Source organism: Physella acuta, unplaced genomic scaffold (genome assembly GCF_028476545.2).
Source record: "Physella acuta isolate Inbredline_101_S28 unplaced genomic scaffold, ASM2847654v3 ptg000544l, whole genome shotgun sequence".
Lineage (NCBI taxonomy): Eukaryota > Metazoa > Mollusca > Gastropoda > Physidae > Physella > Physella acuta.
The window spans coordinates 482,284-508,552 of NW_026732063.1; the positions used below are offsets into that span (position 1 = coordinate 482,284).

At 35.6% G+C, this 26,269-nt stretch overlaps 3 protein-coding genes across 4 annotated transcripts; all 3 read left to right on the forward strand.

Moving 5' to 3' along the window:
• Positions 1-4,204: 4,204 nt before the first annotated feature.
• LOC131946047 (uncharacterized) lies at positions 4,205-7,426 on the forward strand. The gene is made up of 4 exons (XM_059306681.1): positions 4,205-4,259; positions 5,402-5,546; positions 6,616-6,830; positions 7,337-7,426. Exons 2-4 carry the CDS (start codon positions 5,406-5,408, stop codon positions 7,374-7,376), a joined length of 396 nt encoding a protein of 131 aa, XP_059162664.1. The 5' UTR covers positions 4,205-4,259; positions 5,402-5,405; the 3' UTR covers positions 7,377-7,426.
• Positions 7,427-12,851: 5,425 nt separating this feature from the next.
• Positions 12,852-19,929, forward strand: LOC131946110 (uncharacterized). Of its 2 annotated transcripts, none has more exons than XM_059306752.1 (4): positions 12,852-12,969; positions 15,956-16,100; positions 17,733-17,923; positions 19,834-19,929. In XM_059306752.1, the coding sequence occupies exons 2-4, from the start codon at positions 15,960-15,962 to the stop codon at positions 19,877-19,879; spliced, it is 378 nt and encodes a 125-aa protein (XP_059162735.1). In that variant the 5' UTR covers positions 12,852-12,969; positions 15,956-15,959; the 3' UTR covers positions 19,880-19,929. The 2 variants fall into 2 exon arrangements, with proteins under 2 accessions (XP_059162735.1, XP_059162734.1); XM_059306751.1 differs by having other exon boundaries at positions 12,966-13,010.
• Positions 19,930-22,061: 2,132 nt separating this feature from the next.
• LOC131946045 (uncharacterized) lies at positions 22,062-24,636 on the forward strand. The gene is made up of 4 exons (XM_059306679.1): positions 22,062-22,137; positions 22,869-23,013; positions 23,748-23,962; positions 24,556-24,636. Exons 2-4 carry the CDS (start codon positions 22,873-22,875, stop codon positions 24,593-24,595), a joined length of 396 nt encoding a protein of 131 aa, XP_059162662.1. The 5' UTR covers positions 22,062-22,137; positions 22,869-22,872; the 3' UTR covers positions 24,596-24,636.
• Positions 24,637-26,269: the final 1,633 nt, after the last annotated feature.

Below are 26,269 nucleotides of genomic sequence, written 5' to 3' on the forward strand. Positions count from 1 at the left end.
TTAATCTGTTGGATTTTTCTAACAAGGAAATTGTGCTCCAAATTTTTCTCAACTTTGTATGTTTCAAAATTTTCGTTATCAAACTGAACTGAACGGTCTAGACTTGTTGAAATATCTGAAACTGTCTTGAAGCAACAACTAGGATATTTGAAAAATTTCTTGAATTAATAACAGAGATATATAAACTATCTTGAAACATCAACAGAGATATTTAAGGTGTCTTGAAACAAAAACTGAAATATTTGATACTGTCTTGAAACAATAAAATTGAGACATTTGAAAGTGTCTTGAAACAACAGCAGCGATATTTAAGCTGTCTTGAAATATCAACAGAGATATTAAAAGTGTGTTGAAACAACAAATGAGATCTTTTGAAACAAATGAAATATTTGAAAGAGTCATAACACGTCCCAATTCGGATAATTATTCTCGCACTGTCCTAACTTTAGAATTAGAAGATCAAACTTTTCTAATGCAGGTAGAAATTAACATCAAAGCTGCAGCATTAATTACATTTGTCAAATAATTCAGCAGCACCAGCCAATTAGTTGCTAAAATGAATGAGTCGATACTTTGGTGATTGTTTACTGGACAAGTTTACGGCCATGATGCGCTACGTTTTAGAACGTGGAGCTGCGATATGACTCAACAAGAGCTGCGATATGACTCCATAAGAGCTAGTCTTAGCTCGCGATCGTTGGAGTTGTACCTGAGGCGTCCCCGTGATGGTGGTGGGGGGGGGGTGAGGTTTGATGTGGCACTGTAATTAAACAAATAGCAATGTCTGAAATAACTAAGTATCTTTCTTTGCTTTCTTTCATAAAAGCTTTGGTCGTTCTTGAGATAATTTACATATTTTAGCAACAAAATCTTTTTTTAAGGAAAGCAAAGTAGTTGTATTATCATATTTAAAAGCTTGCTATTAGAATTTGTTTTAAAAATTTGTTTTGTTTTCTACTTTTTAATAATTTATAATTTATGAATTCGAAACTACCAATGCATTGAAACAGATTAATTATGTTTTAATGACTAATTAAATATCTGATTAAATTGTAAAAATAAATAAAATTATATTGTCATATGTTACATACACTTAACCACTTCGTATGCTCACCAATACAACTTGTCTTTACAGGTACGCTGCCCTCATGGCACCGATCGTGTTGCTGTGGTAATCCTGAGGCTCGCTGTGACCTTGCTGGGGTTGCTTACAATAAAGAAATATTGCCTTGTCCTGTTTCCAGTCTTTGTATTTTAAAAATAGTTATTTTAAATAATTTATTGTTCACTAACAGTTTTCAAAATCCATTCTACAAAAAATACACTTTATCATTAAGCAGTTCTGGTTGCCATGGAAATCATGAAATATGGACACTTATATAAACACCATTTAGTTTTGTTAAAGAGAAAAACAATTTGGAATACGGGTTAGAGGATATTTTAAAGCTGTAGTAATATGCATGTTATAAAATAGTAATGCAATCTCTCAAGTAATAGGTACATAAACATTTTTCTACTGACTATAATACTTGTTTCGGTTAGTCTATTACAACCCGAACATGTGTCAGTCTTTGAACTCCAACCCCCAATGACATGCACACACTAACTAGGACTTTAAATTCTCAATACCAGACACCAGACATGTCAGTGCCACATGTGTGTGGCGATCTGCACGCGCCACTAATTAATAAAAACGCCGTCTTGTAATTGCGCAAGACCAAGGCTAGAGTGATCTTTGACAAGATAAAACTACACGTGGGTAGTTATAACTACAAATTATTCATTGTAATTATGTACAACTAAAATATAATTACCCTTACGTTTGATGTACATCGGTACACCGCCAACATTAGCACATATGGGGGTGTTTTAACATTTTATTTTCTGATGTTAATCTGATAGATTTTTCTTTAAGCTAATAACGAAATTGCACTCCAAACTATTCTAGGCAAAAAAACTAAACGTTACATTTTATATACAATACTTTTCTAAATATCAGAAATTTATGTGCGGTATTTTCAAGCGTTTTGTCTCCAGAAAATGTTATCTTTGTATGTTTCAAAAGTTTTGTTATCAAACTGACGAGCGAACTAGACTTGTTGAAATATTTAAAAGTGTCGTGAAACAGCAACTAAAATATTACGAAACCAATAAACCAATTGAAAAATTTGAATGAGTCTGAACACATCCATCCATATATATATATATATATATATATATATATATATATATATATATATATATATATATATATATATATATATATATATATGTATGTATGTATTTAAGTGTTTGTTTGTGTGTTTTTCTCTGTCTGTGTTTTATGCATTACTACACCTTTCATCCGATCGCCATGAAACTTTGGAAAGTTATTGAGAATAATCATGGAGAGGTTTCTGCGAAAAATATTTTTTCAAAATTCGCGGGGGGGGGGGGGGGAGTGTCCCAGCATGGTGCGATGATTCTTCTCTATATATGGTAAATTTAAACAAAATGAAAGTCAGATGCGGTTCGACACCGTTTATCTGTGTGCCATAAAACTTTGGGGAGTTTATGAGAACACTCCCGAGAAGGTTTCTGGGGGTAGGGGGGAATTTAATTTCACACGGTCGACCCCCGGCAGGATTGTGAGCGCGATGGTGCATATGTTAGTTTTAAACAGATAGACTGTGGATGAGATGGGGCGTTATATTAATTCACTAATTGAATCAGGCGCGTTCGCCGGCGCCCAGGCAGGGTGCGATTTGATGTCCCGGGCTTTTAATTGGGCGAAAGTGTAGGAAACACATGCCCCAATAAATATAATCCAAGCGCAGGCATTGTATTTATTGTTAATAACTCAGTTTTAGAAAACAAAGGCACGCGTTAAATAATACAGGATTGGTATAGCAATGATGAAACCCTCCTAATAGATTTCGTCAGATTTTATTTTTCCTTTATGTATTACTCTACATTTCATCCGATCGCCATGAAACTTTAGGAAATTGTTGAGAATACTCTTGGGAAGGTTCTGTCGAAAAAAAATCAGGCCCGTCCGACCGCGCCCCGGCAGGGTGCGATTTGCCCCGGGCTATCCAGGGACTTTTTTTAAAACCCGCGCCAACGCACTGGGACGGGCACGCTAATATTTGGACAATTATTCTCGCACGGTCCTATCTATACATGATCAAATTTTGTAATGCTGGTAGAAATTAAATTCAAAGCTGCGGTATTACATTTTTGTAAAAAAATTCAGCACCGCCAGTCAATTAGAAGCTAACCGTAATGAGTCGATACTTTGATGTTTCAGGTACAAGTTTACGGCCATCATGCGCTACGTTTTAGAACGTTGAGCTGCGATATGACGCAACAAGCATATCTTAGCTCGTGATCTTTGGAGTCTACATGAGGCGTCCCCGGGATGGTGGGGGGGGGGGGGGATGAGGTTTGATGTGGTACTGTAATTAAACAGATAGCAATGTTTCAATCAATTCTGTAACTTTCTTTGCTTTCTTTCATAAACGTTTTTGTCGCTCTTTTACATATTTTAGCAAGAAAAGCTTTTGTCAAGGAGTGCAAATTAGTTTTATTATATTATAAAGCTTGTTATTAGAAATTTTTTTTAAATATTAAATTTTGTTCTCTACTTTTCAGTAATTCATAATTTATGAATCCGACCCTACCCATGCTGCGAACCCGCTTAATTAATTTTTAATTACCAATTAAACATCTAATTAAATAAAAAAAATAGACTTGTATTTTCATAGAAGTAGAACTTATCTGGAAAGTTTGAACGAGATCGCTGCATTTGAAAAAGGTTAGAAAATTGAGTTACAAGATTTGTCACAAACCCATAAACAAACAAACAAATAATCAAACAGACGTTGCAAACCAAATAAAAGCTTAAAAAAAGTGAAGAAACATGCTTTAAAATTTTACACAACGTTAGAAATAATTTGCAATAATTTGAATCAAATTGTAAAATCAAGAAACAAGTTGGCTTTAATTATACAAACAACAAAAACGTGATAGTATTTACAAATTATGTATCAATATTCAGGGTTTCTTTCAGGCACATTGTAGAAGCGTCCCAGTGAGTGGTGATACATTTCACCCGCAGTTTCGACAACGCATCCGCCTTTGGGAAGCAGCTGTCAATATTTCCAGGGAGATGAAAGATCACTACAGATCAAAGACACCTGCGGGTCAAAAACTGTATAAATGTTGGAAGGTTCCAGCACAACTTCACTCTAGTTGCCAGTAGATCAACGTATTCGTAGGTGAGTAAGAATAGCCTATTGTGATCTCTTAAATGTACGTACTCAATCGTATAGCACAGTAGGTCAATTTCAAACTTGAACGTTAGGGTTAGGGAGATAACATCCATATACATGTGGTGGTATGGCTAACCTAGAAGAAAGAAGCTTTTGGTTATCGTAAAATAATAAATTTTAAACTTTTTTAAAAACAATTTTTAAAAATGTGCTGCTTTCATGAACATACTACGTGAAACATAATTTAAATGTGAACTTCTGCTTCATTGTAAATGCACGGTGTGTTAAAAATATGATTTTAGACAAAGTGATATGACTGAAAATTAAGGGACGCAACTGTCAACCTTGTGACCTAACTTTGAGCTTGTCTCAACTTTTGAATGTGGTTTACACTGTGACCTAACTTTGAGCTTGTCTCAACTTTTGAATGTGGTTTACATTGTGACCTAACTTTGAGCTTGTCTCAACTTTTGAATGTGGTTTACATTGTGACCTAACTTTGAGCTTGTCTCAACTTTTGAATGTGGTTTACATTGTGACCTAACTTTGAGCTTGTCTCAACTTTTGAATGTGGTTTACATTGTGACCTAACTTTGAGCTTGTCTCAACTTTTGAATGTGGTTTACATTGCGACCTAACTTTGAGCTTGTCTCAACTTTTGAATGTGGTTTACATTGCGACCTAACTTTGAGCATGTCTCAACTTTTAAATGCGGTTTACATTGTGACCTAACTTTGAGCTTGTCTCAACTTTTGAATGTGGTTTACATTGTGACCTAACTTTGAGCTTGTCTCAACTTTTGAATGTGGTTTACATTGTGACCTAACTTTGAGCTTGTCTCAACTTTTGAATGTGGTTTACACTGTGACCTAACTTTGAGCTTGTCTCAACTTTTGAATGTGGTTTACATTGTGACCTAACTTTGAGCTTGTCTCAACTTTTGAATGTGGTTTACATTGTGACCTAACTTTGAGCTTGTCTCAACTTTTGAATGTGGTTTACATTGTGACCTAACTTTGAGCTTGTCTCACCTTTTGAATGTGGTTTACATTGTGACCTAACTTTGAGCTTGTCTCAACTTTTGAATGTGGTTTACATTGTGACCTAACTTTGAGCTTGTCTCAACTTTTGATTGTGGTTTTCTCCAGCACAATGTCACCAATCTGGGTTTTTGTACTGCTGCCAACCTTGACCTTGGGGGATGCTCTTAGTGACGCCACAGCTCTTCATGCTAAGCTGGACGTCAACAAAGACGGGGCACTATCCAAAGACGAGATCTTGACCACTGTCTCTGTATGTGTTTTACTTTTTATCTCCGTAATAATCGTCTGTTGTCTCATTGTTATTTACATGTAAGCCTGAATCTCAAAATATTGATTCAAATCAACAACAAGTAATTGAAAAAAGTCTAGTGACAATTTTAGCGCAATTTCCTTGTGTTATCTAAAAATAGCTATGTCGTAGCGTAAATCAAGAGCAGGGTTAGTAAAACCATTGGTTAGTTATTAAAAAGTTTTTTATTAATTTTGTTTTCAATATTTTACATGTTTTATTTACAATAGAGTAACATGACTAAAAACCATTGCGCGCCCAGCTACCAAACGTGAAGTCGCAGCCATTGAACGTAATGGCGCAGCTATTGAACGTGATGACGCGTGTGGTGTGGTTGCATAAAATGCCTACTAATTCGGTCCAAATTTTAATTAATTGAAAATTTGTTTTTTGGTACATGTTTCAAGTCGCTAAGTGGTCTGGTTGCCGAGATATAGGCCAAAAACTGCATTTTTTAGAGGTTTTTTGGCTTTTCCGGGAAATCCATGAAAGAAACCCGGAATTTTTTATAGCCTATGTTCATCCTCGTAGCTTGCTTAACATAATTGCTTTGAAACTAGTCCTCAATATTGCTTCGTTGAGGAGGAGATACGACTTAAAGCTGCGGACACACATCCATCCATCCATCCATCCATCCATTCCCAGAAAAGACGACTTAATAAACGCAATACTCCAGAATGGAAATTGCGCTAAAAAGGACGTTTTTATAAAATAATGTCCTTTAAGCGTAGTTTAAGGCATTAAAAACGCACAATATTGAATCAAATCAACAAAAAGGAAGTTTTTGTAAAACAATATCCATTCAGTGTAGTTTAAGGCATTAAAAACGCACAATTCTAGTTGCAAGTGCTACTATAGTCTGCTCAGTTCTTGCTGCAATGGAGTGAATGGTGAAAGCAAGCATTAATGCTTAACCCCATGTTTGATTTTGAACTATTCTCTTCTTTTTCTGGTGCCGCATAGTGTTCTTGTTCTCAATAAAGTAAATTATCATGAAAAAAAATCTGACATTTCTGATCATTTCTGACAGACGTTCGATGCCAACAAAGACAACGCACTCTCCAAGACCGAGCTCAACAACTTTGCCGTGGCTAACGTACCAACTATCGTCCAGCCCACACTAGCCTGGGGTAGGTACGTGGACACCAACAAGGACGGACTCATCAGCCGCACGGAGTTTGACGCGGCCTTTAGTGCTCTAGATGGGAACAAGAATGGGAATGTTGACTATCTTGAATTTGGCGCGTAAGTGATTGGGTGACGTGGAGGTGATTGAATGGTATGTTAGTGATTGTATTTTAATGTTAAATTTAAAAAGAGGCTCTAATGACATGAGCTGTGCCGCGATCTTTGGCTATATGAGTCGCTGCTGTAGTCCTCGGTGATTAACGTTCTCTATAAAGTGAGGAAACCACCCCCAGTGGAAGCCTATTTTTATGAGAGACTAAAGTCCGAAGTGGTAACCAATCCACATATTTTATGTGGGTTTTAAAGTAGTTTGGAGCATTATAGGCTCATGTCTAAACATTAGCAGGCTTAAAATCGATCAGAAGATATATATATATATATATATATATATATATATATATATATATATATATATATATGTATATATATATAAATTTATAGACACCTAACACTTTTATTGTAACACACCTGTCGTATTGTAACACACCTGTCGCCCAGGCGGCAAGTGACCTCACATACCCTTAACCACTTCGTATGCTCACCAATACAACTTGTCTTTACAGGTACGCTGCCCTCATGGCACCGATCGTGTTGCTGTGGTAATCCTGAGGCTCGCTGTGACCTTGCTGGGGTTGCTTACAATAAAGACATTTTACTTTGTCCAGTTTCCAGTCTTTGTATTTTAAGAACAGTTCTCTTTTTACAAGCTTTTATTTAACTCACTTCCTCGTCAGTCTGTCGTCAGTCGTCAGTCTGTCTAGACGGAAACGCAGGAGTGAAAATTCGGACAGTTCTACTTGACCGACACGATTCACAGTTGGCACGTGGGTCAAGACATGAAGACAATGCAATCTGAAACTAAATTTGACTTAATTGGATGCCTAATTGATTTTTTATGAACTAATTAAAATTTGGACCGAATTAGTAGGCATGTCTAGCCAACCACACCACACGCGTCATCAATAGCTGCGCCATCACGACCACGTAATGGCTGCGTTAAAAAACCATTGCGCGCCTACTGAACGTGATATTCAGTAGGCGCGCAATGGTTTTTAGTCATGTAACTCTATTGTAGATAAAACATGTAAAGTACTGAAAAAAAATTAATAAAAAACGTTTTAATAACAAGCTTTTATGTAATGATGCACTAAAAAGTAGAAAATAAATTATAGACTACTATTTAAATAACTATAAAGAAAAGCGTGGGTGTCTTCCTTAACATTAGTAAAGGTATCCAATAGATACTAAAGTGACCCACGCTTTTCTTTATAGTTATTTAAATAGTAGTCTATAATTTATTTTCTACTTTTTAGTGCATCATTACATAAAAGCTTGTTATTAAAACGTTTTTTATTAATTTTTTTTACAAGCTTTTATTTAACTCACTTCCTCGTCAGTCGACAGTCTGTCTGTCTAGACGGAAACGCAGGAGTGAAATTTCGGACAGTTCTACTTGACCGACACGATTCACAGTTGGCACGTGGGTCAAGACATGAAGACAATGCAATCTGAAACTAAATTTGACTTAATTGGATGCCTAATTGATTTTTTATGAATTAATTAAAATTTGGACCGAATTAGTAGGCATGTCTAGCCAACCACACCACACGCGTCATCAATAGCTGCGCCATCACGACCACGTAATGGCTGCGTTCAAAAACCATTGCGCGCCTACTGAACGTGATATTCAGTAGGCGCGCAATGGTTTTTAGTCATGTAACTCTATTGTAGATAAAACATGTAAAGTACTGAAAAAAAAATTCATAAAAAACGTTTTAATAACAAGCTTTTATGTAATGATGCACTAAAAAGTAGAAAATAAATTATAGACTACTATTTAAATAACTATAAAGAAAAGCGTGGGTGTCTTCCTTAACATTAGTAAAGGTATCCAATAGATACTAAAGTGACCCACGCTTTTCTTTATAGTTATTTAAATAGTAGTCTATAATTTATTTTCTACTTTTTAGTGCATCATTACATAAAAGCTTGTTATTAAAACGTTTTTTATGAATTTTTTTTACAAGCTTTTATTTAACTCACTTCCTCGTCAGTCGTCAGTCGTCAGTCTAGACGGAAACGCAGGAGTGAAAATTCGGACAGTTCTACTTGACCGATACGATTCACAGTTGGCACGTGGGTCAAGACATGAAGACAATGCAATCTGAAACTAAATTTGACTTAATTGGATGCCTAATTAATTTTTTATGAATTAATAAAAATTTGGACCGAATTAGTAGGCATGTCTAGCCAACCACACCACACGCGTCATCACCTTCAATAGCTTCAATGGCTGCGTTCAAAAACCATTGCGCGCCTACTGAACGTGATGTTCAGTAGGCGCGCAATGGTTTTTAGTCATGTAACTCTATTGTAAATAAAACATGTAAAGTACTGAAAAAAAAATTCATAAAAAACGTTTTAATAACAAGCTTTTATGTAACAATGCACTAAAAAGTAGAAAATAAATTATAGACTACTATTTAAATAACTATAAAGAAAAGCGTGGGTGTCTTCCTTAACATTAGTAAAGGTATCCAATAGATACTAAAGTGACCCACGCTTTTCTTTTTAGTTATTTAAATAGTAGTCTATAATTTATTTTCTACTTTTTAGTGCATTGTTACATAAAAGCTTGTTATTAAAACGTTTTTTATGAATTTTTTTTAATTGTTCATTGTTCACTAACATTTTTCAAAATCCATTTTACAAAAAATTCTCACATTTTGTCTGGTTGCCATGGAAATCATAAAAGTTTGACACCTATATAAACACAATTTAGCTTTGTTAAAGAGAAAAAACAATTTGGAATACGGGTTAGAGGATATTTAAAAGCTGTAGTTATATGTATGTTATAAGATAGTAATGCAATCTCTCAAGTAATAGGTACATAAACATTTTTCTACTGACTATGATACTTGTCTCTGTCAGTCTATAACAACCCGAACAAGTGTCAGTCTTTGAACTCCAACCTCAAATGACTTGCATACACTAACTAGGACTTTAAATTCTCAATCCAGGACTAACATCCACTACATCCACTAATCAGGACTACAATCCTTTAATTAGGATTAACATCCACTAATAAAAACTACCATCCACTAAATCCACTAATCATGACAGACATCCATTAATTGAACCAGGACTACCATCCACTAATCAGGTCACCATATTAGCTGTCCACTTAACCCTTAAATGCATGACTTTTTAATAATGATTGAAAAAAAATATTTTTATATTTTTTTGATGGATATATGAAGAGTATAGTCAAGTAAAAAAATATTTTTAGTTTAAACATGTTCTTTAATTAAAATCCGCATTGTTGCATGTCTGCAACATTATGTAGTAAGGTGATACTTTTTAAGACAGTTGTTGATCTTGTTACAAAAAAGATATATGTTGCACTTGTGGCAAACTGTTTGAGCTTGATGTGAATTTGCACCTGTCATTGCACTATTCCACGATAGGCCTATTTAGTGTCCACACTGGTCCAGGAGATCCAGGGTCCACACTGATCCAGGGTCCCCACCGGTTAAGGATATCTAGGGTCCACACTGGTCTTGTAGATCCAGCGTCCACACTGGTCCAGGGTCCTCACTGGTCAAGGATATCTAGGGTCCGTACTGGTCCAGGATATCTAGGGTCCGTACTGGTCCAGGATATCTAGGGTCCACACTGGTCCAGGATACCCAGGGTCCACAATGGTCCATAATATCCAGGGTCCACATAGGTCCTGGATATCTAGGGTCCACACTGGTCCAGGATATCTAGGGTCCACACTGGTCCAGGATATCTAGGGTCCACATTGGTCAAGGATATCTAGGGTCCACATAGGTCCTGGATATCTAGGGTCCACACTGGTCCAAGAGATTCAGAGTCCACATTGGTCAAGGATATTCAGGGTCCACACTGGTCCAGGAGATCCAGGGTCCACACTGGTCCTGGAGATCTAGGGTCCACACTAGTCCTGGAGAACCAGGGTTCACACTGGTCCAGGATATTTAGGGTCCACACTGGTCCAGGATATTTAGGGTCCACACTGGTCCAGGATATTTAGGGTCCACACTGGTCCAGGATATCTAGGGTCCACACTGGTCCAAGAGATTCAGAGTCCACATTGGTCCAGGATACCCAGAGTCCAGTCTGGTCCAGGATATCCAGGGTCCTCACAGGTCCTGGATATCCAGGGTCCACACTGGTCCTGGAGATCCAGGGAGATAATTTGGATCACCAAGAGCATCTACTTAATATTATTCTTCACCTTGATTCAACTTTGATTTCTTAATGATTATTCTGAAAATAGAAGAAAAACAATGTACTATATAATCACCAATGCTGATGTATAAAGTAAAAAATAAATAGTGCAAAAGTAGGTCAACATGCATAACGTTGCAGTACTGCAACCAACGTTTTGTGAAGATTTATAAATAAATTATGAATTGATTTTGAAAACAACACATACAATATGTAATACATACCTTAGGTAGTCAGAAAATATTTTTTAAAATTCCGGAACCAGTTTATTTGACTTTGATGAACTTTGAAACGCCAACCAAACAGGCTGAGATAAAAAACCTTGTGATCATGCACAAATTAGAGATCGGCTTGGCGGTAAAACAAATCTAGGTCACTTAGACATGCGCAAGCTGTAGGTTAACATTGTAGCTGCCAAACAACGCGATGCACAGAATCAAACATGTTTAGGCTAATATTTTATTGGAAGGTATGTTGCAGGTCTGTAGCGGTATGCATTTAAGGGTTAAAAAACAACCGCCACTTCAACGTCACGTGTGTGTTTAAAGTAAACAAAAGCATCAGTGACATTCTACTCATAATGTGCACGTGACACCAATCAATAAACACACCACGTTTTGTTCGTCATTGCGCATGCACAAGTTCAGGCGGATATGATTTGCGGAATGGACAACTGTATACATTATATATATATATATATATATATATATATATATATATATATATATATATATATATATATATATATATATATATATATATATATATATATATATAAGATATCTGAATTGATATATTTGGATAGTCTCTCGTACACCCTACCAAAATACTAATTATAGTAGTATTAAAGGTTTTATTATCAAACAGTCAAACAGACTAGACTCATTGAAATAACACGAAAGTAGCCTAAATTAAGATATTAAAACTATCTTAAACTCATTAGTTAAATAAAACTTGTACTGAAACAAATTGGGGTGCCTGGATTCTACAGTGCCTGGATACTATGTAGAGATAATTATACTAAATTTGTGCTAAATTAATTGGCTTTCTATTTCAGATCATTTTAAATAATATTAGAAATGACTTTGTTATTATATTCTTAAAGACTGATTTTTTTTAAAGAATCAAGGGCAGCAGTGGCGGATGAACAGGGAGGGGGGAAGAGGAGGGGCTGGGAGGGCCCATGATTTTTATAGGTCTTCAAATTTTCTCTCACATAGTTAATTTAATTTTCCGACAGACTTCTGTTTTATGTAAATTAATTGACCGTTTTTATGTTTAAACGACAAGCTATTATATTTAACAATTAAACAAAACATAATAGCCTACATGTATAGACCAACTGATCCGGCTATTCGCATCGTTCGAAATCACTACCTTAGGTCAAACTCAACCTGTTTTGAATGTTAGGCCTAGTTATTTGCAGTGACAGGTCGGTTGGTGACATTGTTTTTATGTATTGCATTAATATGAATTAAAACCTAGCCTAGACGCCAGCTAGGTGCTTCAATGGGACGACTAGCTTTATCTCATAACTATAGAGAAAGAATGATAAAGCCATAATTAATTGACAGTGACGGATTCATGGGCTGAACAGGAGGTCACCAATTTTCTGTTAACGACGATCGTTAAATATTTCTGTCAATTATGTGTTTGTTGTTTACGACCTATATGAATTTTTATGTCGAAACCAGAAGTTTTTTCCACTCTGCACTTAACACGTGCTCTCGCTAAAATAAATGATGAGTTTTTGATTGCCCTCGCTAATAAAACACGACAAGTGAGCAAATTACGCCAGGCTAGCGTTGTTTGACAGGTGGAATAATCACACATACACTCATAATATAAAGTGATACGTATTATAACTGTGCGCTCTTCATAGGATCAAAACAAACAGCACTATAACCCTAAAAAGTTTACAACAGTAGCCCTATATAGAAAGGTATGGAGAGATGTTTTCAAACTGTGTTACATGAATCAAATGTGTGTATAGTTATCCTTTTTACTTTTTCGTATACAGAGTATAGAGGAAATATTGTAATCGGGCACAAAAATCACGTGAAATTTTGACAGTTTTCAGTACTTCATCATATAATGAGTATATTGGACTTATTTTAATCGAGCGAAAATTCTAAATCCAGATTTATCAAAATTTCGGCGTTTTACGTGTAATCGAGTCGGAACAACTGGGCTATTCTGTCTGTGTGCGTTTAAGTGTGAATGTGCTTTTGCGAACACAACAACCTGAGTATTATTATTTCACGTTTTATATTAAATTTGTATTTCTGTGTCAACTTTTCCGCGATTTTCTGTAACTGGAATTGAAACTCATTCTTCTTCTGTTTTTAAAAGCCTATAACTTGAGTACTGTTTGAGATAGATCAACGAAATTTCACATATAAGTAAAAGATTTAATTGTCTGCCATCTGTCAAATTTTGACTAATTTCCGTTGACGGAAAGTAGTAGTTGACGCTATTTTCGATTTCTCAAAAAACAAAAATGAATTTAGAAAGTACTAACAATATTCCGCACTATTATACACATATTGTTTACCATTCACTTGGTGCGCAGTTATTTTTTCATCGAGATCACTCCCAGTTTATTTTCTTTTTTCAGCCTCACACAGGGCTTTCAAAAAGTTAGTTTTCGTCTGTTCTAATTGCATGTGTTGAACAGATCAACTCCTTTCTTCGTTTCCTGGTAGATGCAGACCCGTAGGCCACATTTTGCTCATGTGTGCGTGGGGGGTCTACGACAAATTCCCGAAAGACACTTGCCCGAATGCCGTTTGCCCGAAGGCCGAATTCCCGAATGGACATTTGCCCGAATGCGACAAATGCCCGAATGGACACTTGCCCGAATGCGACAAACGCCCGAATGGACACTTGCCCGAATGGGACAAATGCCCGAATGGACACTTGCCCGAATGCGACAAATGCCCGAATGGACACTTGCCCGAATGGGACAAATGCCCGAATGGACACTTGCCCGAATGCGACAAATGCCCGAATGCCACTTGCCCGAAGGCCGTTTGCCCGAAAAATGTTAATATTAGATAATAAATAATATTTCCAAACAAACATTTATTAATCAATTTATGTTTGAAATTTTGATTATAAACACAATTCTAAGCATAAAACAAAGTTGTTTGGTTTTTACTTTCTCGTATATACGTAGTATAGAGAAAGTATTGTAATCGTGCAAAAAAAAAAAATCGAGATTTTTACAAATCTCGACGTTTTACACCTCACTGATACGGAAAAACATAATTTTGCAATCTTGTCCGTATGTCTGTGTGTGTGTGTGTCTGTCTGTCTGTCTGTCTGTCCGTGTGTAAACACGATAACTTGAGTACCGTTACAGCTAGGTTGATGAAATTTCATATATAAGTATTTTATCAAAATCGTAGATCCGTATCAACTTTTGAGCGATTTCCGACAACCGGAAGTGGTACTTTTTCTACTTTGAATTTTTCAAAAGCCTATAACTTGAGTACTATTTCAGATAGATAAATTAAATTTCACGTGTAAGTAAAAGATCTAATTCTCTTCCTTCTGTTAAATTTTGAGTAATTTCCGTTGACCGGAAGTAGTAATTTACGCTACTTCCGATTTCTCAAAAAACTAATGTAAATTTTTAAAGTACTAATAATATTGCGCACTATTATGCGCTTTTTTATTCGCGTTCACTTGGTGTGCAATTAATTTGTCTACGAGATTTTATTCTATTTTTAAAACTTTAAGTATTTAAAATGGATTAAAAATCATGTCTAGAAGTCTATAGCCCGAGTTCCCATCCCCTGTTATTTTATATAAGAATATTCGAGAAAGTTTAGGGGAGATCACTCCCGGTTTATTTAATTTTGCTTTTATTTTTTTTTCAAAACTGAGAAAGTGCAGTAAGAAAAACTTTATTCTTTAATAAATATAAGGGGATGTTGGCGGCGGTGTCTTTACATTCTTTTGATGTAAGTTTTGAACACCTTGTTTAGCCGACGTGTTGCGGTGGTTATATAGCTTTTATGACACGGCGTAGGCGGCGCGGCGTCTCGCAACATCGAACAGAGACGCGTTTGTTTGTTTGTTTGTTTATCTTGTTATGCTTAACTTGTGTGGTGATAATTTAACAAAAGAATGAGGTGAGGTCTAGGTTTAAAAACTAAACGTAGTCAAATATGTTTGATCTCCATTTATTGCACCTTGTTAAGACAATGCGTAGAACCTATTAATTAATAAAGAAAGCGAAACTCATTTTAAAATCCGGAGATGAATGAAAATTGTATTTTGTCTAATTTTATATATGGAAGAGAAAGTAAGTTTCTACACTTTTTAAATATCAAATACTAATTAATTTAAAATGTCTGCGTGGTAATATATAATATTATTTTTTTCACTTTCTTTTTGCGTAGATGTGTTTTGTTTACCAACATTTTAAATTTAAATTGATTATTAATGATTATTTAGTAATATATAATGTTAACATTTTTCGGGCATTTGTCGCATTCGGGCAAGTGTCCATTCGGGCAATTGTCCCATTCGGGCAAGTGTCCATTCGGGCATTTGTCGCATTCGGGCAAGTGTCCATTCGGGAAATCGGCCTTCGGGTAAACGGCATTCGGGCAAGTGTCTTTCGGGAAAACGTCCGGCTCCCGTGCGCGGGCATCCTGCCTTCAGTGGTATAGAAAATACTGAGAGAGTCATGCGACACAAAGATCTTTTAAAAAAATAATTTTGATTAATGTGTTGCGTTGATGTACATACTACGTGAAACTTAATTTAAATGTTTATTTTAGCATAATTGTAAATGGACGGTATATTAAAAATATGATTTTAGACAAAGTGATATGACTGAAAATTAAGGGACACAACTTTCAACATTGTGACCTAACTTTGCGCTTGTTTCAACTTTTGAATGTGGTTTTCTCCAGCACCATGTCACCAATCTGGATTTTTGTACTGCTGCCAACCTTGACCTTGGGGGATGCTCTCAGTGACGCCAAAGCTCTTCAGTCTAGCATGGACGTCAACAAAGACGGGGAACTGACAGAGGACGAGATTGCGGCCGCATTGATTGTACGTGTTGTATCATTGTAAAAACCATCTGTTGTCCCTTGTTTGTTTACACTCACAGTTACTTGTTTTATTGTAGCGATTGTAAAAATCGACATAGTCTGCATAATTCTTGTTACACATTATTAGACTACCCGTTATCTTTGGATAACTGTTTCGACCGTCATCCATACATGACCCCACATTTGTTTGACGATTTATATCTTCCCCTCACTCCCTACTGTTACACATCGTAACAAAAAGCCAGACCCACATTTACAAAGTCGTCACACATCAGACATGGTTTGGTCTTTCAAAATACCGATTTCGGCTGACCACACGATCCTTCCATATGCTGAGGTCACAAAAACATTTGAACTCTACTTCGCTTGCCCCGTGTCCAGCAAAGCATCAGACAACATGTGTTTGCCTTCTAAAACACCAATTTTGGCTGCGCATGGGCGTGACATTACAATCCCTTTATATGCTGAGGTCCCAAAAAAAAACAGGTGAACTCGAACTTACCTGCCCCGTGTCCCGCCAAGTTTCGAAAGACAACTTCATCATACACATGTAAAAAGAAAAGATAATTTTATTATATACTCAAATTAGAATTTTAGAACTGCCAAGCGTATCCTTTGGAAATTTATAAAAGTGTTGGATCCTAATATAAAAAGTAAAAAAAAAAAACCCTTAAATTATAAAAGTTCATAACTTATTAATATATCTATAAATTAATTATCATCCTTAAATCAATTTGTGAATAACAGTTTGGTTGAAAAGACAATTATTCCCTATATAAATACTTCTCTAAAGAATTCCAATTTTAGAAGTATATATATATATATATATATATATATATATATATATATATATATATATATATATATATATATATATATATATATATATATATATATATATATATGTCATCTAGTGAGATTTGCTCCCATTGATCTGCATTGCTTAAGCAGTTGATTTCTCCTCAATGTGTTTTACTTGGAGGCCAGTTCGTCATGCAAACACCCCAACCATTCAGTTTATAATTGTAAACCAACGATTAGGATAGTCCCTTGTGGCATTCAAGAACATGTTCCATCTTCCTTCCACGTTGTTGAAATGAGTGCGGAAAGTAAACATCCTTGATTCACTCAAAATTTGATTTTGATCTTTCCCTACATCATAGTTGATATAAACTATTCTGCTATATTGTAGTTGACATAAAATTTTCTCCGAAAGACACTTGCCCAAATGCAGTTTGCACGAAGGCCGATTTCCCGAATAGACACTTGCCCGAATGCGACCAATGCCCGAATAGATAATTGCCCGGAGGCCGTTTGACCGAAAAATGTTAACATTATAGATTAATATATAATTGTTCATAATCAATTTAAATTTGAAATGTTGATAAACAATACATATCTTAGTAAAAACAAAGGACAAATATTAATATTATTTGTTATAATTCGAACAAGTGTGATTTCGGGCTATTGTGCCGTTCAGGCAAGTGTCCGTTCGGGCTATTGTAACATTCGGGCAAGTGTCTGTTCGGGGCTATTGTCCCATTAGGGCAAGTGTCCAATACTATAGCTATCGTAAAGTGTTCTTGTTCTCAATAAATTGAAAAAATCTGACATTTCTGAACATTTCTGACAGACGTTCGATGTCAACACAGACAAGTCTCTCTCCATGGACGAGCTCAAAAACTTTGCCGAGGCTCACTTGCCATCTATCGTCCAGCCCACACTAGTCTGGGGTCAGCACGTGGACACCAACAAGGACGGCAAAATCTGCCATACGGAGTTTGACGCGGAGTTTAAGGCCATCTTTGGGAACAAGAATGGCGCGTAAGTAACTTGTTGGTGATTGGGTTGCACGCGAGTGATTGGGTGGCACGGAAGTTATTGTATTCTTCTTCTTCTTCTTCGTTCTTAATTGTTAGTGTTGAAAGGGATCGAGATTTATCTGCCAGTGGGTTTGAACTCGAGACTTTGTTCGAATTTATCAACCATGAGCTTTTTGCCGACTCGATCACGCCTCCAACACAATTAAGCGTTACGTGTCAACTGGTTATGCGCCATTGAGGCCATTGACTCCGATTTCAGCCTGCTTTTCTTTTTGGATTTGCTTCCATAGCCTTAGTCCAACCAAGAACAAACTACAAGGCAGCAGTTGTTTTTTAATTTTGGAGTTGTCTCTCCTAGAAGAATGGCTGTCCCCAGCTAACGAGCCTCATCTGCCCGAGGGTTCGAACTCGAGACTTTTCGGTTTAGCAACCATGAGCTTTTACCGACTCGACCACGCCGACCCCTATTGTATTTAAACGTTGAATTAGAGAAGATGCTCTAATGACATGAGTTCTTTGTCTGTATGTGTCGCTGGTCCTATATGGTAAACGTTCTCTATAAAGTGAGGAAACCCCTCCCCCAGTTGTAACCCATTTTTTTGTGAGAGGCTAAAGTCCGATGTGGTAACAATTCCTCATATTTTATGTGGGATTTAAAGTATTTTGGAGCATTAAAGGCTCATGGCTAAATATTGGCAGGCTTACAATCAATCAGAAACTTACTCGCTCTTCCCTAAGAATATTCATACTCATATATCTATATCTGTATCTACATATCTATATCTATATCCAGCCCTATATATATATATATATATATATATATATATATATATATATATATATATATATATATATATATATATATATATATATATATATATATATATATATGGTGGCCGGAAAGAAGCGCAACGGATAAAAGCGCAACGGAAAAAAGCGCAAAACAAAAAGCGCAACGGAAAAAAGCGCACACGGAAAGAAAGCGCAAAGAGAAAAAAGCGCAAACAGAAAAAAATGCACACAGAAAAAAGCGCAAACAGAAAAAAGCGCAACGGAAAAAAGCTGTGTAAAACTACCAAAAAAATTATTATTACTATTTTATATGATTAATTAAATAAATTAATTTAAAAACACAAACTGTAGGCGGACTGCTATAGATATAGATGTTCGAAAGGGAAGATTGTTTGATTTGATGTGTCTCATTGTAATCAACATAACAATACGGTTGCTAAAGATTTTTATAATTTTTAATTTCTGTAATCCCAAATTTATTTCAGCTCCACTTAAAAGCCCAAACCCCCTACAACCCACCATGCCGTTAAAAAAAAACCCATTGAATCATCATTTAACTACACATTTGCATTTTCAGGTTTTTGTAAAAAATATTGTAATTAGACTTTTTGTACTATATCTATGTATAAGAAAACAATTTTAAATGAATGAAATTAGGCTACAAGCAAGAGAGAAGTATTGCTTTTGTAAATTTACATCAGTCCACACAAGCCAATGATGAAAACTGTAATACTGAAGCGAACATGCAAGGCAAACTGACGCTGTAAATTATGTGTCTTAGGCGGGAGAACAAATGTGCTGATGTTCACTTTTATGGTTTCAAAATCTATAGCGGTGACGGGCGGCCCCGTACACACTACCACCAGCGTTGTATTATAGATATATATGTATATGCAGTATGTATCTATGATTATTAATATGTATCTACTTGACGCATGTGTACTGCTGGTTTGTTTAATGAGCTGATTCTCTGCTGATAAAATGCAGCTCACACATTTAGACACCTGACACTTGATTGGTCCGGTCCTTTTAATGTAACACACATGTCGCCCAGGCGGCACGTGACCTTACATACACTTAACACCTTCGTTTGCTCACCAACACAACTTGTCTTTACAGGTACGCTGCCCTCCTGGAAAGGATCGAGAAGATAGGGAAAGCTTGAGGCTAGCTGTGACCTTGCCAAGGTTGCTGAGAATTAAAAAAATTACTTTGTCCAGTGTCTAGTGTTTTTATTATTAGGAAAAGATTTCTTCTAAAAATTCAGTCTTTGCAAAAAATTTAAAAAATCCATTCTACAAATAGTCACAAAAAACACCGAGCAGTTCTGTGTGCCACGGAAATCTTTAAATTTTGACAACAATTCAAACACTATTTTGCTTTGTTAAACAGAAAAAAACAAACAATTAAGAAAACGGGTTAGTGGATATTTCAAAGCTTTTGGTATCTGTAAGTTTTTAAAACTTATTATTAGATACATGACATTTTTCAAGTGACACTTGTCTCTGTCAGTCTATAACGACCACAGTAAGGCCAGTCTCCAACCTCCCTTAGAGTACACTCTAAGCAGGGCTAATAGCCACCCATTCAGGACGATCATCCACTAATCCACTTATAAGGACAACCGTACACTACATCCACTAATCAGGACGACCTTCCACTACATCCACTAATCCGGTCTACTATCCACTAAACAAGAAAAACATCCGCTACATCCACTATTCAGGTCACCACATTATTTGTCCACCTAAAAACAACCGCCACGTCAACGACACGCATAATGTAAACAACACGCATCAGTGACTATCAACTCATCAAGTGCACGTTACACAATCAATGAAGACACCACGTTTTGTTTGCCATTGCGCATGTCCTATTCTAGGCGCATCTGCCAATCTAATGTTTCGGAAGGCCAAATAAATACAAAACCTGATATTCTATATCAGATATTTGATTTGTTTTATTTCTAATCTGGTCTCGTAAACCCCATCAAAATTTAATTATTTTCGCATCAAGGGTTTTATTATCAAACAGTCAAACAGATTAAACTCATTGAAAGAAACCTGAAAGTAGCCTAAATTAAGATTTTAAAACGTATTTTAAAACACATTAAGTAACTTAAAATTGTATTGAAACAAATTGGAATATTCTACAGTGTCTTGACACTTTTTAAAAATAATTATTTAGCTTTCAATTACAGATAATTGACCATTTAAAATAATCAACATTCGTGAGAATTAATAAATCACTACCGACCTCTTTATTGATAAACATAGTGAGACAGAATCTTGATGGTTTAATTTTGATGCGTTAAATTTCTACACAAATCACCCCTGCCCCTCTGTCAAAGGAACGACTTGGTCAAATGGTACAGCGTTCGACTGCTAACCAAAAGTATCGAGTTTGAGTCCCGTACTCGAGTCATTGCGACGACTCTGAGTTCAGCCAGCTCAAATGGGTGTCAAATATTACAGCTTTTAACTTTTTCAAACTTAAGACAGAACTAGCGGCATAAATCAATCTTACAGAGATATTATCCTAATAATAATTTGCTAAGTTGGTCCGTCAGTCAGTAATTAGACTTAATTAAGTAATTAATAAAGATGAGAGGATTTATGTTGTAACATTAAATCAAACGTACTCTAACAAGATGAAATTAAATGCCCTGATATTTTTCATCACCAATTTCATCGTGTGAGTTGTAGATAAATAGACCCAAGACAAAGAATTTAAGCATTTTATTTTGTTATTAAACTAAAGTTTATTTGAATTCCCTTCAATTAGCTGATAAGTTACATTACAAACACATACATTTTAAATGCATTGATTTCTAAAAACTGATACATAATTATATGTATAGATTGTTCTTAAAAAGTATTTGAAACTGGAAGTTGTAAAGATCAGTTTCCAAGGAGAAAATCTCGTGGAAAAAACATCAAAGAATAATATTAATAAGAAGAAAGTTTACTACTTAGTAAATAATTGATAATACAATTATTTTTCAGACGTAAACATATTATGCGTGTTTTTATAACACTATCGTCCTTAGGCTGCGTACTCGTAACAACATAACACTGTCGTTCTTTGGCTGCGTACTCGTAACAACATAACACTGTCGTCCTTTGGCTGCGTACTCGTAACAATATAACACTGTCGTCCTTTGGCTGCGTACTCGTAACAACATAACACTGTCGTTGTTTGTATACGTGCTGGTAACAACATAGGTCAGATTCTATTTTAATTTACGCTCCATTTCCTTGACAAATGCACGGCTTTTATCTTTCCTGTCCGCCCATGTACCACATCTGTGGCCCGGGGGAGGAGATAAATAAAAGCCCACTTGCCATGTGAACTGTTGCCGACACGTTGAAGGCTCCTGAAACAAACACCACACGCTTCTAAAGCACGGAAACAACTGCACTGGTGAGTAAGACATTGTCAATTCAGATAGTTCAGAAGTACTATGTTGTAGAGGTACTTTAGAAATACTCAGTTGTTGAGATAGTTCAGAAGTACTCACTTATTATTTTCTAATCTAGCGGTAACTGCTCTAGCATTATGGTTGTATGGCTTTTCAGGAGAGGGGCATATTCTTTTATTTTAAAATATAAATAAATTTTCAATCTTATATCTCAGAAAAAAAATGTCAATCTATTATTATTTGACAAAAAATTATAATTATAATGTAACTGTTTTTTTTTTGCTCTGCGGAATAAACTAAGATACAATTTCAAAAAATAGATATAACTTAAATAAAGGGACAAAACTTTGAACATTGTGACCTAACTTTGAGCTTGTCTCAACTTTTGAATGTGGTTTACATTGTGACCTAATTGTGAGCTTGTCTTAACTTTTGAATGTGGTTTACATTGTGACCAAACTTTGAGCTGGTCTCAACTTTTGAATGTGGTTTACATTGTGACCTAACTTTGAGCTTGTCTCAACTTTTGAATGTGGTTTACATTGTGATCTAACTTTAAGCTTGTCTCAACTTTTGAATGTGGTTTACATTGTGATCTAACTTTGAGCTTGTCTTAACTTTTGAATGTGGTTTACATTGTGACCTAACTTTGAGCTTGTCTCAACTTTTTAATGTGGTTTACATTGTGACCTAACTTTGAGTTGTCTCAACTTTTGAATGTGGTTTTCTCCAGCACCATGTCACTAATCTGGGTTTTTGTACTGCTGCCAACCTTGACCTTGGCAGATACCCTCAGTGACGCCACAGCTCTTCACGCTAAGCTGGACGCCAACAAAGACGGGGCACTCTCCAAAGACGAGATCCTGACCGTGATGACTGTACGTGGTCTACGATGTAGCGCTGTAAAAATCATGTGTTGACGTGGTTTTATTGTAAAAATATTATGATTACATGATGTAAAATGTAAAAGTCATTTGTGCTTTCATGATGTTTTACTGTAAAAAAAAATCGGTATACATATTTTACTGTAAAATCGTCTCTGTTTATTTCATGCTTTGCTGTAAAAAATCATCTTTGATTACATGAAGTTTTTTTTAGCACAAGCGCCAATCGCCTAAGTTGATCCAATACAGTGTTAGAAATGTAAAACTCGAATGAAAAATAAGGTCTTAGGCTTTTTAATGTTACTTTTAAAAAATTCATAATATTCTATGTCTGTGGCTAATATAGCATTTGTATTACCTACGATTAGGAGATGGTTAATTTAGAAAAGGTATGTTGTAGGATTTAGTAATAGGGTTGAATTAACGCTTAATGTATGACGTAATCTTCACTATTGAGTGTCTACGTAATTCGTTTTTCTAGTATTTTATTGATCATTTAAAATATTTTTCTTTTTTTGAACGATATTTTACCGGCTAGCTGAAATAATTATGATAACATTTATACGTGTGTCGTTTTTGTTAAAACATATTTAATTTTAGCTTCTGTAAGTAGATTTCTATTAACTTTTGAGAGATTTTTCGGTATAAGGGAATGGATAATTTATTTCTTATTATTTTGAAGGTATCAAATGAATTAAAACAAGTTTTTTTTGTATTTACTTAACCAGAAGTTTGACGTCAACAAAGACAACGCTTTTACCACGACCGAGCTGAGTAACTTTGCTACAGCGTACATACCGTCTGTTACCCAGTCCATCGTGGCCTGGGGGAGGTACGTGGACACCAGCAAGGACGGGCTGATCAGCCGCGCGGAATTTGACGTGGCGTTTAACGCCATGGACGGGAACAAGAACGGCAAGGTTGACAGTCTAGAGCTTGGCACGTAAGTTCTTTTAGGTTAAGGTTCGATTACACCAGGTGACCCTAAGACACGAGTTGTGTGGCCGCTTTGGTTTTAATTGTTCTGCGGTGGTCCTAAGAATTCCTGGCACAAGGTGCGGGACGGGACGGAGGGGGGGGGGGGGGTGGTAAGGATGGGGGACGGGGGGACGACGAGTTAGATAAAAGATTCCATCTGTTTTTCTTTTCTTTCTTCTTTTCTGGGCACTGGGAATCTGACGGCTGGAGCTTTACTTTTCTATAGGACTCGGGTTTGAGCGGCTCTCTTTATTTGCAGCCACTTATTGTCTTGTCACGATACTCTCCTCTAGCCTTCTCAGGGTATGCCCAGCCCATCTACATTTGTTGGCTTCAATGTCTAATGGCTGTAGCTTCGATCTTAACAGGGCAGTTTATATATATATATATATATATATATATATATATATATATATATATATATATATATATATATATATATATATATATATATATATATATATATATATATATATATATATATATATATATATATATATATTAATGTATGTATGTGTATATGTTCTGCTAACCAGGTAAACTTGATGTTTTCACCAGGTACGCCGCCTTTATGGCCCCCATCATAATGTTTGGCTGATCCTCCACCGAGGTATTAAATGACACAAGTTTCTGACAGCAATAAAAAAATTTTCTTGCACTATGTGTAGTCTTTTTTATAAACATGATTTTTAATAAAAATCAGTCTTTACGAAAATAATATCAAAGTCATTCTAAAACAATACATTCAAATTCTAGTTGCGTTGAAATCACGAGAAAGTGTAAAAAATAATTCCCACATTTTCAAAACTTTAATTTTTCAAACTTCAGATGGTTAAATTTTGTATCGCATGTTTCAAATTGTTTGTGTTTTAATGGTATCTAATAAACCGGGTGTGATCTCCCCTAAACTTTCTCGAATATTCTTAAACAACACTACAGAAAATGGCACATCGCGACATAGACATGATTTTAATTACTTTAACTGTTTACGGTAGAATAGATTCTCGTAGAAAAAAAAATGCGCACCAAGTGAACTCCAAACAATATGATTATAATAGTGCGGAATATTATTAGTACTTAATAAATTCACATGCGTTTTTTGAGAAATCGGAAAGAGCGTAAATTACTACTTCCGGTCAACGGAAATTACTTAAAATTTGACAGAAAGCAGAGAACTAGATCTTTTTCTTTTATGTAAAAGTTCGTTCATTTATCTGAAATTAAAAGTAGAATAAGATCCACTTCCGTTTACCAAAAATCGCTGAAAAGATGATACAGAACTACAAACTCGATATAATACTTATATATATGAAATTTCATTAACCTAACTGTAACGGTACTCAAGTTGTCGTGTTTACAGACACAAATACACACATACATACACACACACGGACAGAATTGCAAAGTCCAGTTTTTCCGACTCCATTACGCGTAAAATGCCGAAATCTGCGATAATTCTGAATTTATAATTTTTGCCCGATTAAAATAAGTCCCCTATACCCCGTATAGGATAAAGTACTGAGAAGTAAAACGGTGAAAACTGTCAAATTTCATGTGATTTTTGTGCACAATTACAATACTTCCTTTATACTCTTTATACGAGAAAGTAAAAAGTTCGCTGTTTTTAAAATACCCCTAATGGAATACAGAATTTTCCAATCGATTTTAAATTTTATATGCATTTTCTCCCGTGGCTATCGTTGAAAATTTAAAAAACAACTTTAAGGTAATTACATAGTGTAGACATGCTAATACACATTAGGCTCAAAGCTTTAAGGTAATTACATAGTGTAGACATGCTAATACACATTAGGCTCAAAGCTTTAAGGTAATTACATAGTGTAGACATGCTAATACACATTAGGCTCAAAGTTTTAAGGTAATTACATAGTGTAGACATGCTAATAGACATTAGGCTCAATGATTTAAGGTAATTACATAGTGTAGACATGCTAATAGACATTAGGCTCAATGATTTAAGGTAATTACATAGTGTAGACATGCTAATACAAAGGCTCAAAACTTTAAGGTAATTACATAGTGTAGACATGCTAATACACACTAGGCTCAAAGCTTCCGCATACCATTACAATAATCCAGGGACATCCTACCTAATTAACCGCTCAAACTTAATGACTTGTAACCTTGGCGAAACATTAACATAATTCAGCAATATAAATACAACAGTTTGTGGATCACACCATCTGATGCCTCCAACTTTACACTACAGAGAGACAACATAGCTTAGACACGCAGCTGGTCGAGATACACA

Excerpts from the sequence above, each read along its gene's own strand:
- LOC131946047 (XM_059306681.1), top strand. The coding sequence starts at position 5,406 with ATGTCACCAATCTGGGTTTTTGTACTGCTGCCAACCTTGACCTTGGGG. Across the intron at positions 5,547-6,615 it reads AGATCTTGACCACTGTCTCT|ACGTTCGATGCCAACAAAGA; the intron begins GTATGTGTTTTA and ends CATTTCTGACAG. Across the intron at positions 6,831-7,336 it reads GACTATCTTGAATTTGGCGC|GTACGCTGCCCTCATGGCAC; the intron begins GTAAGTGATTGG and ends TTGTCTTTACAG.
- LOC131946110 (XM_059306751.1), top strand. Across the intron at positions 16,101-17,732 it reads AGATTGCGGCCGCATTGATT|ACGTTCGATGTCAACACAGA; the intron begins GTACGTGTTGTA and ends CATTTCTGACAG. Across the intron at positions 17,924-19,833 it reads TTTGGGAACAAGAATGGCGC|GTACGCTGCCCTCCTGGAAA; the intron begins GTAAGTAACTTG and ends TTGTCTTTACAG.
- LOC131946045 (XM_059306679.1), top strand. The coding sequence starts at position 22,873 with ATGTCACTAATCTGGGTTTTTGTACTGCTGCCAACCTTGACCTTGGCA. Across the intron at positions 23,014-23,747 it reads AGATCCTGACCGTGATGACT|AAGTTTGACGTCAACAAAGA; the intron begins GTACGTGGTCTA and ends TTACTTAACCAG. Across the intron at positions 23,963-24,555 it reads GACAGTCTAGAGCTTGGCAC|GTACGCCGCCTTTATGGCCC; the intron begins GTAAGTTCTTTT and ends TGTTTTCACCAG.